Below are 14,748 nucleotides of genomic sequence, written 5' to 3' on the forward strand. Positions count from 1 at the left end.
TTTTTGGGAAGAGTCTACAGGGTGTTCAGGGTCTCACTACTAGATTGGACTCCTACTGATATATTGATTCTCCTGTTTACAGCCTCCCAAGTGCTGAGATTACAGGTGCGTACCACAACTCCCAGTCTCAATCACTGTCACAGTGCACCCCCGGGGGCTGGGCCAGCATGGCAGACCTGGGGATAGAACCCCCAGCTCCCGTGCCTGCCTGCCTAAATAGGCACTTTAATCTGCTGAGCTATTTGGCTGGCCTGTCTATGACTTCGGAAGTTTGAAAAAATGGGCTTGACTTTCAGTCTCCCCGCATTCCACACTCTTTACAACCTGAAAAATGAGCTCATTTCTCTACTATTTAAATTCTTTACAACTTCCTTTGGCAAACAGAACATGCAGGATCAGCACTGTGCTGGATCCTGGCTGAGATTTGAGCAGGTTGCCCTATGTCCTCCTCAGCCCTGGAAGTCTACCAAGTGCCAGGCGAATGTAACCAGGTGATCTGGCCTGAGGCAGAATGGCCCATGCATGGTTCCGTTGCTCCACCACTGCAGTTGACCTCGTCAGGAGCCAGAGCTCTTTGTGACAGCTTCCTGAATGCATACACAAGCGTGAGCTCAGCCAAGACCACAGCTCCCTCCACAATCTACACGGACAAATCACAGATTGACCTGATAGATAAAAACTTGTTTCAATCTACTAAGTGTTACATGGTTAATGAAGCACAAAAGATAGTCGATAAAATAAACTTTAGATGAAAACATCCCCCTTTCTGTAATAGTACCCTGTTCATAATCTGTGTCCTCTTATGGCTGCCACACCAATCTTCACGGCTCTCTTCTTCTCTCAGCACCCTGATCACGCATACTTACATTTCCCTCCATTTTTGTTGCTCTCTTGTGTGTCACCCTTGGTGCACAGTCCTAGGTGTCACCTCCTCCGGGAAGCCTATCTCAGCCTCCCATGCTTGCTTCTTACCCCCATAACAATTACCATGCAGTGCTGCAAGCACTGTTTGATTAGACAATTTTTCTTTTTATGCATTTAGTACAGGGGACACAGGGTCTACAGGGTCTCACTATGTAGATCGGACTCGTAGAGAGCCTCCTGTTTTCAACCTCCCAAGCGCAGGGATTACAGCCCTGCGCCACCACACTCAGTCTCAATTGCCCTCTCAGTGCACCCCAGGGGCAGGGCCAGCACCAGCAAGGGGCTCCGGGGGTCAGACCCCTGGTCCCCATCTTAATTCTTAAAATCTAGAAAGTTTATTTTTTGTTTCCTAATTTTCTCACGCGTACGTAAGTAGCAATTTTCTTATCTCTACTAAGTCGTGCATATTTCTATACTCTGTCTATTCCTCTTACTTTGTCACACTTTGATGTCCATTCTTTGTTTTCCTATTATTCATAAATACCTAACAATTTTCTTTTATGTATTTGGTACAATGTCTACAAGGTCTCACTACGTAGATCGGACTCATAGTGATTCTCCTGTTTTCAGCCTCCCAAGTGTGGGATTATAGGTGCACACCAGCGCTGTCTCAGCGCGCCCTGCAGGGTGGGGCCGGCACTGCACGCCACGGATCGACCGCTGCGCTCTGCCTAAGCAGGCGCTTTAGTCCACTGAGCTATCTGGTTGGCCCTTGATTAGATAATTTTGAGATGAAGACAATTAGATAATTTTCTCAGCTTTTTGAAACCAAGAAATGTGACTTTTTCTTTACTCTATGTTGGACACATTTTTTGACATATAGTAAAGGACCTTTACTCCTAAGCATGATTCATGTCAGATGCCACTAACTCCAGCACTATCAAGGCTGACGCAGGAAGAATGCATGTTTGAGTTCAGCTTGGGAGCTTCGGTAAGTTAGTGAGACCTTGTCTCAAATTTAAAAATTAAAACAGGATGGTGATGTAGCTCAGTGTGAAGACCCTGGGTTCCATCCCTACTAACACCACACACACACACACACACACACACACACACACACACACACACACACACAGACATTGCTTTTTATTGAAGGACAAATGAATAAAAAATATATCCCCAAAATATACATTTTCATAATTGAAAAACTTACTAATTTGTGAATTCAAAATGCACAGAAATTCATCTGTATACTAAATTGGCTTTTGTACCCTACATAATCTTGTACAGGACAGAAATAATTAGAATCAAATTGAATGAAGAACTGTTTTTTTATTTCCTCCCATACACATTCTTCTTATCCACCTGCTTCTTGCAAAATAGAAACATTTATGTACCGAAATGAAGCTGATCTTGCACTTCTTACTCATGAAATATAGTTTTATCTCAGGAAACATAGTTTTATCTTCACTTGCAAAGAGACCAATAGCAGGTGGTACACCATAAAGTTCACTCTACCGTGGCAACACCGTCTCAGTCTGTCTCTGTCTCTGTCTCTGTCTCTGTCTCTCTCTCTGTCATTGATCTGATAAAAGTAGCTTATTATTTATTTCATAGTACAGTAGCTACACTCAAATGAAAAGCACAATTTCAAATGTATTCCAATGAATTAATCTTCCCAGAGAAAATTTCCAGATGAACCATTGTTAAATGTCCATTTCTGCTGGACACTGCCCTTTCGTGTAAGGCAAGCATGGCTACTGATGCAGGAACATATTTACTGTTGAAAGCAACAGAGAACATGATTGTCAGTAGGAAAATGATCCGCACTGAGACAAGAAGCACGAGGGGAAAAGTTCTACTTTTGTGAGGTGTGGTCCTCCTTTTGAAATCTGATGGAGAAACTAAATTCATTTCATAAATACTGATGAATTTGGTTCTTATTTCCCCTTTTCCTGCCCAAGTTACTAATATTATAGACATTGGAGTAGTGTACAAATAGGAATAAAGTGATGTTCATTGTAGGAACTTTACGCAGAAATTCATCTGTATACTAAATTGATTTCTATACCCTACATAAATTTCTATCATTCAGAGTAATTGTTGGGCATGGTGGCACACGCCTGTAATCCCAGCACCTGGGAGGCTGAGGCAGGAGGATTACAGTGAGCTCAAGGCCAGCCTTGGCTACAAAATGAGTTCAAGGCCAGTATAAATTGCATGGCAAAACCTTGTCTCAAAAAAGCCCCCCCAAAGCAAAAACAAAACCAAAAAGAATACTTGTTAATATTTTTAATACATTCTTCAAGCAATTTCTTACTACAATATTCTTCAGAAAAATAAAGTAGGAATTTTTTTTTTCTCCTCAAATGCCTTCAGGGCACTTTTGCCTGGCTGGAGTGTTGTGGGGATCGAACTACAGCAACCTGAGGCTGATAGCTTTGTGGAAGCAGCCACTTAAAGAACTGAGCTAGGGCCAGGGCCCCATAAGGATTTTTTTTAAGTAGGAAAAATTTTAGGATTTATAACATGCATATAAATTATTCAGAAGATAAAGTAGCAAAAATTACCAAAAATGTAAAATGCTTATAACCTGAAGACAACACCTGTGGATACTTTAATCATTTAATCATTGTCATAATAATTTTGTGAAGTAGGTACTATTATCATCATTCTGCATATAAGATAGTCAAGGCAAGCGCAGGTTAAATAATATAATGTCTAAATGTTACTGGTAGACCATCATTTTATGCAGAGGTCATACCTATTTTCAAATCCATATTTTTTATCTTAAAGTAAATTTATTATGTTCAAATTATAGAAATGTTCACATTAAAACACCCACCTTCCTATCAAATATACTGTTCAATTGTTAAGGTTTGAAAAAGGGAAAAAGTTAAAGCAGTTGTGGCAGAATCATTACAGTGGATTGTCACCCCTCACTGCTTCTCCCAACTCCATTTAATTCTTACTAGATTTGTTTAGAAATATAACACAGAGAAAGCAAGTAAACTTAGTCAAATCCAGTTTTAAAGTTTCATTGAGTTCTCGACATCGCATTATCTGGGGCTGGGGATATAGTTCAGCGGCATAAGTGTCTCCCTGGCAAATGCATGGTCCTGAGTTTATTCTCCACTACTCTTATTTTCCTATGTTTAATTGTTTGCCCTAGTTGGTGGGTTCTTTTCAAACCCATATTTTTGTCTCCTATCCTTACCTAGTTGTTCATTATCTACTATGGGTGGACCTGGGATGGAGACAGTGACGTAACAAGAACATTGCCCATTCACACCAAAGGAATGAAGAAAGTATTGTTCTGTACTTCACTTGCTGCTTGCCCAAACAGCTATTTTTCTGAAGTCTCAACAAACCTTGGGTGAAGTAGAGGTTCAGACTCCACAGATAAAATGTCTGCACACAGTTTTCATTTCTGTTTAAGTGATCCCTTCACCAAGGAGGTGAGCACATTTCCTACAAGGGAAAAGGAATTATAGATGTATCCTGCCCCTTCTGTATTGCTCTCACACCAATATGAATCTAGATGTAGAATCCATGTGTGCTCCATGAAATATTGTTCCTGTTGTTGGCACAGTGCAGAACACTAATAAAGAAAATTAAAATCAGTAGTGGGCTATAACTTAGTATATTGTTTGTTTGAGGGTGACACTACCATTAAATCAATGGGACAAAGCATAAAATAATGGCACAATTCTTTTACTAGCAGCTTAGCTGCAGGCGGTAAAAGTAAACTAGATCTTTTAAAAATAGGTACCATTACTCCATCTTCTTGTGAGGGAACTCTTCTGTAGTTTGACCATGCCACTAGATTGGTGAAATTACATAACAGAGTTGAATTACACTAAAGTACTGCATACACATGCACACAAATGGCATGTTCAATTTCATGTGCTGCCCAGTAGATGATTGCTGTAGGGTCATATTCAGCCACCATCTTGGTCCACTTCCTTTAATTTGTCAGGAGTTTATGCATTCAGGTAGTCATGAATGGGCCCTATGAGACTACAAGCAGTTTAGCCACTATACCTAAGGAATAAAACCTAAAGGCTTTTCAAAGCTTGTGAGCCTCAGCACTATCTACACCACTGTATCGTCACAGCCCACATCCAGAACATCGATGACTTCCAGTTGCTCTAGAGGACATCAGTCATTTCACAACTTTCTTCTCAGTAGTAACAAACACAGTTTACAATTCTATCCTAAAGACCACATTCTTCTTCTTTGGCTCTGTTACACTGCATCCCTTCTATGTTCTAATTTTCTCAGTAGGCCTACTCATTATATATTTCTCTTACCAAATATTTTTTGAATGATACTTAAATGTGAATCCATGAGGCAACAAACTTCCATGCTTTTGTGAATGAAATTAATTCCTTCACTCAAGAGGCCTCAGAGAGATGCTGGGTCTTTTATCTGCTATGTGAGGGTCCATTCTTCACTTTAGCCTTTGGTCCATGTAAAGATGACAGAAGAAGATAACTATGAGGAAAGGACCCTCACAAGACACTGAATATGGTAATTCAATCATGTTTTTCTTCCTGTGCCACATCAATGTGAGAAATTCATTTCTGTGCTTGCCAAGTCATTCAGGCTAAAGGCTTTTGCTTTTATAGCCTGATCTGGCCTGTTCAAAAATTGCTACCAGAAGTGGGATGTATCAACAAGACTTAAAAACTGTGGGAGCAGTTTTGGAATTATATGGTGACTAGTAGAAACTCAGAAGCAGAAGCAAGCATAAGTCACCTGTACCAGAATCATTACTGGAAATTATGTTGAGGGCTGAGAAGCAAAGTGAGCTCTAGGTAAAGTTTTATTGTATGTGGAGATGAATTACAAGGCCATGATCAGATTGTTGGCAAAAATATGAACAGCACAAGGCAACATGATGCACATCAAGATACCAATGAAGAGTATGCTACTGGAAAGCTGCAATAAACAACTTTCTTGGTTAAAAAATGATGAATAATTTAACTGGATGGTGTTTCTGTTTTCATGTTGTATAGAGACAAGACATAAAAGCAATGAAAAATACTAGGTGGCACATGCATCTAAGGCTGGTGTTATGGGTATATTTGCCTTCTTCTGAATATTTATGGTTAAGGTTGAAAGAGAGAAAACATGTAATTGTAGAACTTATCATTTGAAGGAAATCAGAACTTCAAGAGTTGGAAAACTTTCAGCCTATAGAAAATAAGAAAGAATGAGAAAGACTATATGGGGCCTGGATAACATGATAGCTAAAGAGGTTAGTGTGGCAGGAAGGTATGCAAATGTTCTTCAGGAAGATGATGAGAAAATGGCTCCAAACACATTCTGGATATCTTCAGTACCGTGAGTCCCAATTCCTGCCTTCAGTGTGAGTGTCCTGAGGTGTGATAGTTTTGGGAGACGGTTTCTACTCTGCTGTGAGAACTCTGAGCTTACTGTCCAGGGCCGGTGAATTTCTGCTTTATGAATATTAATTTCCCCATGTGTGGCTCAAGTGGGCTAAGGTATAGCTTAAGTAGGACCTGAAAGGGACATAGGATGAGAACCCTGGTAGTATTCATGTGATTCCAACTGTATCAACTCTGAATAACTGGTGGCTCAACACTGAAGCTCTAGAAACATTCCCAAAGAAGCAGAAAGCCCATCAAATAGGAAAGCTAATGGGGAAAGCATCCTTGCATATCTCCAGATGCTTTCCAAACATGAATAATATTTAAATTTCTTTCCTCACTCAAGTGCTAATGCTTCTTCCTCATGTCAAAGGAAATGCACCTACTCTTCTCCTATACAGAGAACATTGACATTTCTAGGTCCAGGTTGCCCAGGAGTTTCAATCTGGAAAGCAAATCTCCATTCGTTCTGAGAAAACTCATTTCATCCAGACAGAAAAATAATTTTTGAGTTTTATATCTAGAGTCAACAAATTTCCTCTTATTGAAATACATGTGCTTTGCCCTATTGCATCCACCAGGTACAGCTAAAATCCTAGACATTTTATATGTCAAACACAGGGAGATTTTTAAGTATGATGTGTGTACATGCAGCTATATCACAGACCCCAGAATAGATAAGATGAAGAATTCTCTCCATGTTTCTTTTGACTTTATAAACTGCATGCTGGAACCTGAAATAGCCAATAACTCAGAAATGTCACTGGCCACAGTTGAAAATCTCCTCACAGAATTTTAATGGTTTTATTCAGGGGACCGGAAGACAGAAACCCTCAGACAACATCGCTCTACAGATACTACAGAAAAAGTGCAGGTTGAAGAAGGGAGCTTTGTCCTCATACTTGTGAAGGAAACAATTTAACTCTCAGGTACTGCAGTGTGAGAGGAAGAAGAAACTGGAACTCACACTTGCACTTAGAGAGAAAGAGCTGTTTACTCCCTCTCATGGTATTGGATGGCAAAGCGGTTGCTCCACAGGCTCTTAACTGGGCAATAATGAAGCAGCCCCTCTCTGTCTTCCATAGGATTTCTGTCAGTGAAGAACATTTGGGAAGCAGAATAAAGGCATTTCTCCCCCTCACAGACAGGATGGCTTCCCTGGAAACTGAGTGCTGCTCCAGAAATCCACTGGGCATTCGTGAGCATTGCTCCCTCGCTGCTGTCAGCAGAGGCTGAGAGGGAAACGTGTACTCTGCGCTGTCGTGAGAGCAGCAGTGACCCTCCCTACTGGACTCTGCTGTGCGGGCTCAAGCCAAAGTTACCTAAGCCAAAAGTTTAAATAAGATCTGGAGGGTCTCGAAGCTTGAATTGTCATGATTCAAATAAAACAATAAAATCACATGAAAATGAAAGTCATTTAGAAACCCATGAAGTTGTAAGTAAAGACCTCGAGTTATGCTGTCTGAGTTCCTGAGGGAGCAGAGACATGACTCAGTTCACAAAGAACTCACAGATAGAAGGACCGTAAGCTTTCACATTTGGCAAGGAACATCCTGTTTTGGACGGCATGGAAACTCATAGTCGGTTGTGCTGCTGCAGCAGAAATCCATGAAGTCACTTCTATTCAGCAGGAATTTATTTCTCCCAGGTGTGGAAGTTGAAGTAGGGGAGTAGAGTGCCAGCCCGGCTGAGCTCCACTGAGGATGTCCATCTGAGTGGTAGACCGTGTGTGCTCACTGCGTCCCCACCTAGCGGATAGCAGAAACAGGGAACTTATCTCTCCTCCAGTTTAGCTCACTTATCCCAACACTGTTGTAGGTAGCTGAGTTAGACAGAAATATTATAGGTAGTCAGACAGGGCTGGCCCTCGAAGGAGCCAATATGGAAGACGGTGATGCCTCGTAACTGGGAGAGACAGATATTCCCATTGTGGGCCAGACCTCACGACAAAAGATCAAACAAATGCACCCTCATAACTCCTTAAAGATAAGCATCCAGGATTGAGATTCTAAGTAGTTCTGTATCACCTTGATGAAGCCGACCTCCTATAGCATAGTCCCTGTTGTATATTAATGTCCACTTGCTGTGTGACTTGCTTCCCCGTTTGGTCCTGGTTCTAATCAATTTTACCTGAGCAATTGTGCTTGTAGTCTTGTTGGTTGACCCATAGTTTTGTCTCACCTCACACTCACCTGGTAAGGTCCCATGTTTTCCACCTTAGACCTGCCTCACCTCTTGGTTTTGCTAAATAAAGCCCCTAGAAAAGGCAGGGTCTTCGGCAAGCCACTCAGCTCCCCTTCTATACCTTTCTTGGACAGAAGTTTTCTTTCCCCCAAGAAATAATATTCTGCTCTTAACCACTACTGTTCCTAAAATCCATTCTTGGGTTTTAAAGAACACAAACTCATCCTGACTATCTTTCACGTTGGGAGTTTAATTCCCCTATATCATTTAGAGGTCATCCACCAAGATTATTAGACAGAGGTATGGGTCTGCTATTGTTTCATAGGCCCTGGATTGGGATATGTTTAGATAAAAAAATTTATGCTTCAAATTTTGATGTCTTTGCTTATTATTTATAATTGCTTATTTTTTCTCTTCTATAATTCTGTTAAAATGTGATAAATCCAAATTAAAGCATGTGAAGGTTATTAAGTTATGATTTTTTTAGTGGGACATCCTATTACTATTTTATTCTTGTTATGTTGCATTTGAACTAGTTGCTAAGTGTTATTGGTATTTCTTACTTGACTTTAGACAATAGTGCTAGGGAGAGTAACGCTAGAGCACCACCTACTAAAGTTTAATTTTTGTAAACTGGATCTTTAAATCTAGCTTATATTAGATATAGAATATATCTAATATAAGCCAGGCAAGCGCTTATTCTACTGAGCTATCTCCCCAGCCCTAGAAAATATATTTTAAAAACATAAATGCCTGTATAATACAACACAGGAATCATTTCACCAAGTAAATGACATCAGGTAGGTGACCATTCTTAAGACTTGGAGGGCAGGTTTCACTGGGACAGACTGGCTCTGATCGTCCTCTACATGCAAGATGAAATGTCAAGCCTGTTCTGCTTCTGTTTTCTTTCTTTGGCCTCACTCTTAATTTTTCCTACTTCCTTGTATTTTCCTTTAAAAAGTTTTGCTTTCTCAACTACAAACTCCATGACAATAGATTTATGTTAAGATACTCAATGTATATTCATTTGCTACATCAGTAATAGGACAAGTGAACTGCCTACAAGTCCAGGTGACATTTTCTTGTGACATCTGCCAAGATTTGGGAAAGGTTGCTGAAAAGATATGGGAAAGACAAAAATTATTGTATTTATCTAAGACAAATAATGAATCTTCTGTCTTAAGAAATAGAAACCATTCTCAAAAATACCATCTAAATGATCATCTACTGAGCCAATAGTAAATGAGAAACTGTTAATAAATACGTCCCCAACTTTTGCATGATTCCAATCCACCCTTCTGTTTTCTCAGCTGGAAAGGCCTCTCTACAGGTAGTTTTCTACAGTTATGCATCCTCTGTGTATAATTGTAAGACTGTTTTTAAACTCAGAATTTACTCAGAAAGTGTTGTTTAGCAGAATCATAAATACGGATGGGCAGACACAGCATAAGAGACAGAGTATTGGCTGATTTTTTGATGATAGCCATTCTTCCTGGGATGGGATGGAAGCTCAGTGTTTTAATTTGCATTTATTGCATGCCAATGATATTGAACATTTTTGCATGTATTTATTTGCCACTGCATTTCTTCATAAGTGAAAGAGATCACACCAACATATGCAAACATTATATCGTCTCCCTAGTGGAAGAACCAGAAAGAGCAAATAAACTCTGAAAGGTACAAGTGATACTGTGAGAGGGAAAGAAACTGTTCAAAGGGAAGGACCAACTGGGATGAATGAAAAGAGAATAGAAAGAAAGAAGGGAAAAAGAAATGCATATGTATATACATAAGATAGCTTGGATAATTATACCACTGATTTCTGCTTGTCTATTGAAAGGAGCAATTAATGCTTAAACTTGTTTCTCTCTCATTTAAATTTTTTTAACCAATTTTATATACTTATATCTGATAATCTGAATGACTAATTTGAAGACAACAATATGCAGTAAACAACCATTGTTAAACTCCTATCATTTTGTTTAGTGAAATTCTGTATCATTTCTAATTTTTTTTTATTATTTTTGGCTCTTTCAAAAAATTTATAAAAGAGACAGAGTAGTGCAAATTATCAGTAGGAAATAGACAAATAAGACTTAGACCAGGCTCCTGGACTCCCGTCAATGACTATGATTTGGAATATCAGATTTAGCTTCTTCATTCTAAGGTGCTAAGCCCTCTTCCTATCTCTGAGCTATAGGCACATATTTTAGTTTCTGTATTTTTCAATTTTTTAAAGAATAAAAAAGTAGTAATAGAAAAAACAGCATTAAAAATCATACACAATTTAAGTAAACAAAGTAATAGGTATTCAGTAATGGTTGCTGTATTACATGATGCTATCTTCAAATTAGTTGTTCAGGTTACCAGATATAAACATGCAAGATTTGTTTAAGGAAAAAAGCAAAGCAAAGCAAAAATAACAAAAAAGTTGTAAGAAATGAGGCACTAAGATCAGGGGTTCCCCAAAACAAGTCCAAGAGTGAGGTGAAGCAATAACATCAGGCCACCAAGTTCAGATGTCTTAGTTTCAACATTTTTGAATTGTATATCAGAAAACCTGAAAGCTTCATTTCATGTGCTTTCTTAGGCAAGAGGCACAGCACTAAACTGGAATTCATATCCTAGAGAGAAGGGAAGGTAGAAATACTGAAAAATTCAAAATAGATGTCTTCTTTTTGGTGTCAAAATTATTTTTTATTTTAATTTAATTTTGAGTAGTAAAAACAAAAGCAAAAACAAATAGAAACAAAGACAAAAACATGGTAACATAAAAGAATACATATGTTGCAGATTTTTCAAAACAAGAGTAGCTAATTAACAATGGTTGCTCTCTTATCTATTTTTATCATCAAATCTGTTGCTAAGATTAACAGATATGCAAGATTGGACACGTAATTGAATATTACTGCTTGATTTTAAGAAACTTATTTTTTTCCTTGTCTTTGTTGTTGTTTTTTTATTTTTAAAAATTTTATTTTAATGAGAGTAAAATAATAATTGAGAAGACATTAGAAACAGAACACATGTGGAGGGCCAAAATGAGAGGTATTTAAGAGTGCTTTTTGTATTACACATTGCTCTCCTTGATGTCATTACTTAGAGCACAGATATCAGCATACAGAGTTAGTCAAGGTGCAAATTCTGCATTAACTGCTATTTTCAAAGAACCGATGGGAAATTATTAGTACTATCACCCAGCCATCCTGTATATATACTTGCATGTTTCCCCCTCTTCCTTTCAGACCCACATGTGTAAATATCATATTGTCTCCCTAGTATAAGAACATAAAAGAAGAAATAAAACCTGAAAAGTATGATAGACATAGTGAAATAGAAACTGAACCTATGGATTAGACAAGATGAGAGAGATGAGGAAAGACAGGGCCTTTTGTAACCAATGACTTTTTGGTTATTGATAATCCAGGTGACTACAGTGGAACAACTATAGGAAAGAAAGAGGCTGTTGGCATCTAGGGAGTGTTATATCTTGAATCTCTTTTGTTTTTTCAATCTTTTTTGAGACAGGGTCTCACTTTGCAGTTCAGGCTGGCCTTAAGCTCACTTTGGAGAGCAGGCTGCTCTCAAACTCAAATTTATCCTCCTGTTGCAGCCTCCCCAGTGCTAGGAGTACAGGTGTGTTCTACCACTCCTAGTGACATCTTGAATCTTTTATAAGGACATTAACACCAAAATCAAGAGTGTGTCAAATCTCTAGCAGGACATCAAGGACCAGAGAGAAGAAACTTACTCAGATGCCCTGAAATACATTCATTTGACTGGTCTACAATTAAACAAAAATTCAATTCACTGTAAGTCCAGCCTTCTTTTAACAAGCTGATATTCTCTCAGGAAATGTAACTTTCCCTACGTCTATCATATCAACCTTCCCTCAACTAATCCTCCGGGCAATTTTCTAGGGCTGAAACCCACCAGAGGCAAAAGAGTGAAAAAATGTTCCATATGAGGATTTGCTGAAAGAATTCATCTGTACTCACATTGAGGACTTCTTAAAAGTGGAATGGAAAATGGATATTTCTCCATTTGCTAGTACTGTATTCTCTCCTTTCCCCAAGAATGGATTCAGCTAGCAAAACAGTAAGTTGGTGAGGAGGACAACAGGAGCAGATGATAAGTGCTCCTCTTCTAAATTCTGGCAAGAAATGCCTTGGAAGAAACCTCACTCAAACTACAGCTACAAAGAAAAACAGTTGTTCAGATTACCAGGCACAAACATGCAAAATTGTCCAAAATATTTAGCATTTCATTAAGTTTTGAAATTCTGCATTGTTTCTATTTTGTTTTATTAATTTTTACTCTCTGTAAAATAAAAAAAGAAAGAAAAACTAAAAAGTGCTTCTTTCTTACTGAGTTTCTGGACTTGGGAGTTGTCATAGTTAATATGCATTCTTTACAAGAGTATATGGGAATTTCTTTAGAGTAGATCATTCTTAGGCTAAAAAACAAATGCTAGGAAATAAAAACAATGAAATCATATCCTGTATCTGTTCTTATTGTAACAGAATAAAACTAGAAGTCAGCAAGCAAAGCAATTTTAGAAATGTTGCAAATACATAAAGACTGAATAATACATTTTTAAGTGACTGAGTTTTAAAAAAAAATTCAAAGAGGAAAACAAAATACTTGTCAAAAGAACAGAGAATGGAAACAAATTATGATAATCCTTGAGCTATGGGGAAAACAGTGTTAAAGGAGAAGTTTGTATGACTGGGTGCTGACATAAAAGTGTAAAGATTTGAAATAAACCTAAAGATATATCTCAAGGATCTAGAACAGTATGAACAACCCAAACCTGAATTTAGTGGAAGGAAAGAACTATCAGTGATCTGAACAGAAATGAAGGACTGAAAATGGTAGGAAAGGACAATGAAATAGGACTCAGGTTTTCAAAAGATAAAAAATTGACAGGCTATTAAGGAGATTAAAGAAGAAAAAGAGATACAAATAAGTAAAATTAAAAGTGAAAAAGGGCACAGGATAATTACTACCCCAGAGATACAAAAAATCCTTAAATATTAGTATGAAAAATGATATGATAATAAACAGAAAGAAGTGAACACATTTTGTTATGGCTGATTGTGAGAAACCCCCAACGAGGCTGGGAATAGATACAAAGGAGATTTACTGTCAGTGGATGACACTCAAATGTAGCCAGTCAGAAGTGCCAATCCCCAGAAAACTTTATATTGAGCTTTTATACATTTACAAGTAATGTGGCAATCACATTACTTCACTTTGGAATTTTACAAGAATATCATAAGGTTTTCATTTCCCAAGGGTTAGTCAAGCAGTTAAATTTTAGCTCACCTCATACTTTGTTCTGTTTGTTCCCCTCACTTAATGATTTGTCCTTCCTTTGTGGGTTTTATGGTTGCCTAAGTGGGAAGAAATTTGAGTAACTTGTACAATGGAGTTCAGAAACAGAACAAAGTCACTTTAGCCATGTCAATTCGATCTACCGAGTTTGAACCATGAGAACATAAAAAATCCTGACAAGATGAATCACAGGTAAATTCAGTGAACCTGTACTAAGAATTCCTTATAAAACAAAATAATCAAATAATCCCATGACTAGATGGCTTTACTGGTACATTCTGCCAAATTTTAAAGAAGAAACCAAGACTGAATTTTCAAAATTGTCCCAAAGAACTGCAAACTCAATCTATGGGGTCAGCATTACCCTGTAACCAGAACCAGATAAAGATGCAAGAAAGAAAGACCACTAGGGACTATTATCATCACTGAACATATAGAAAAAACTTCTCAACAAAATGTAACAAATTTTAAAAAAATATGGAGTTGGGGCTTTCTACACTGACACAAGAGAAAGCAGTTTTAAGGTGTCTGTCCTCAGAAAGCAGACTCTCTTTTGTAGCTAGAACTGCAGCAATTTAGAACTTCAAAATAACTTAGGAAGTCCTAGCCCAGGTCCGGTGAGTGTGCGGAGAGCTTCCTGCTACCCTGTGCCAGCGGGACCAGTCCCAGCCCAGGCACAGAGTGGGCCGGACCCTTCTCCCAGCCCCTTGGGCTGCCCCCCACCACTCCGCAGTGCCTCCCCCACCCCGCCCGCTGAGTAGGATTTTCTGCTGAGTTCCGGGAGCCCCCAGACCCAGGCCTAGCCCAGGTTCGGTGAGTGTGCGGAGAGCTTCCTGCTACCCTGTGCCAGCGGGACCAGTCCCAGCCCAGGCGCAGAGTGGGCTGGACCCTCTCCCAGCCCCTTGGGCCCCCCCCCACTCCGCAGTGCCTCCCCCACCCCGCCTGCTGAGTAGGATTTTCTGCC

The 14,748-nt window shown here is 38.9% G+C and overlaps 1 protein-coding gene across 1 annotated transcript in view; it reads left to right on the forward strand.

Annotated features, from left to right (window-relative positions):
* Positions 1-7,599, forward strand: part of LOC111815162 (zinc finger SWIM domain-containing protein 5-like) — a 21,326-nt gene extending 13,727 nt beyond the window's left edge. Inside the window, exon 4 of the mRNA XM_023709458.1 lies at positions 7,405-7,599. Within this exon, the coding sequence (XP_023565226.1) occupies positions 7,405-7,599 (195 nt within the window). The remainder of the gene's footprint in view (positions 1-7,404) is intronic.
* The last annotated feature ends 7,149 nt before the right edge of the window (positions 7,600-14,748 follow it).

Source organism: Octodon degus, unplaced genomic scaffold (genome assembly GCF_000260255.1).
Source record: "Octodon degus isolate 3935 unplaced genomic scaffold, OctDeg1.0 scaffold00012, whole genome shotgun sequence".
In the NCBI taxonomy this organism is placed as follows: Eukaryota; Metazoa; Chordata; class Mammalia; order Rodentia; family Octodontidae; genus Octodon; species Octodon degus.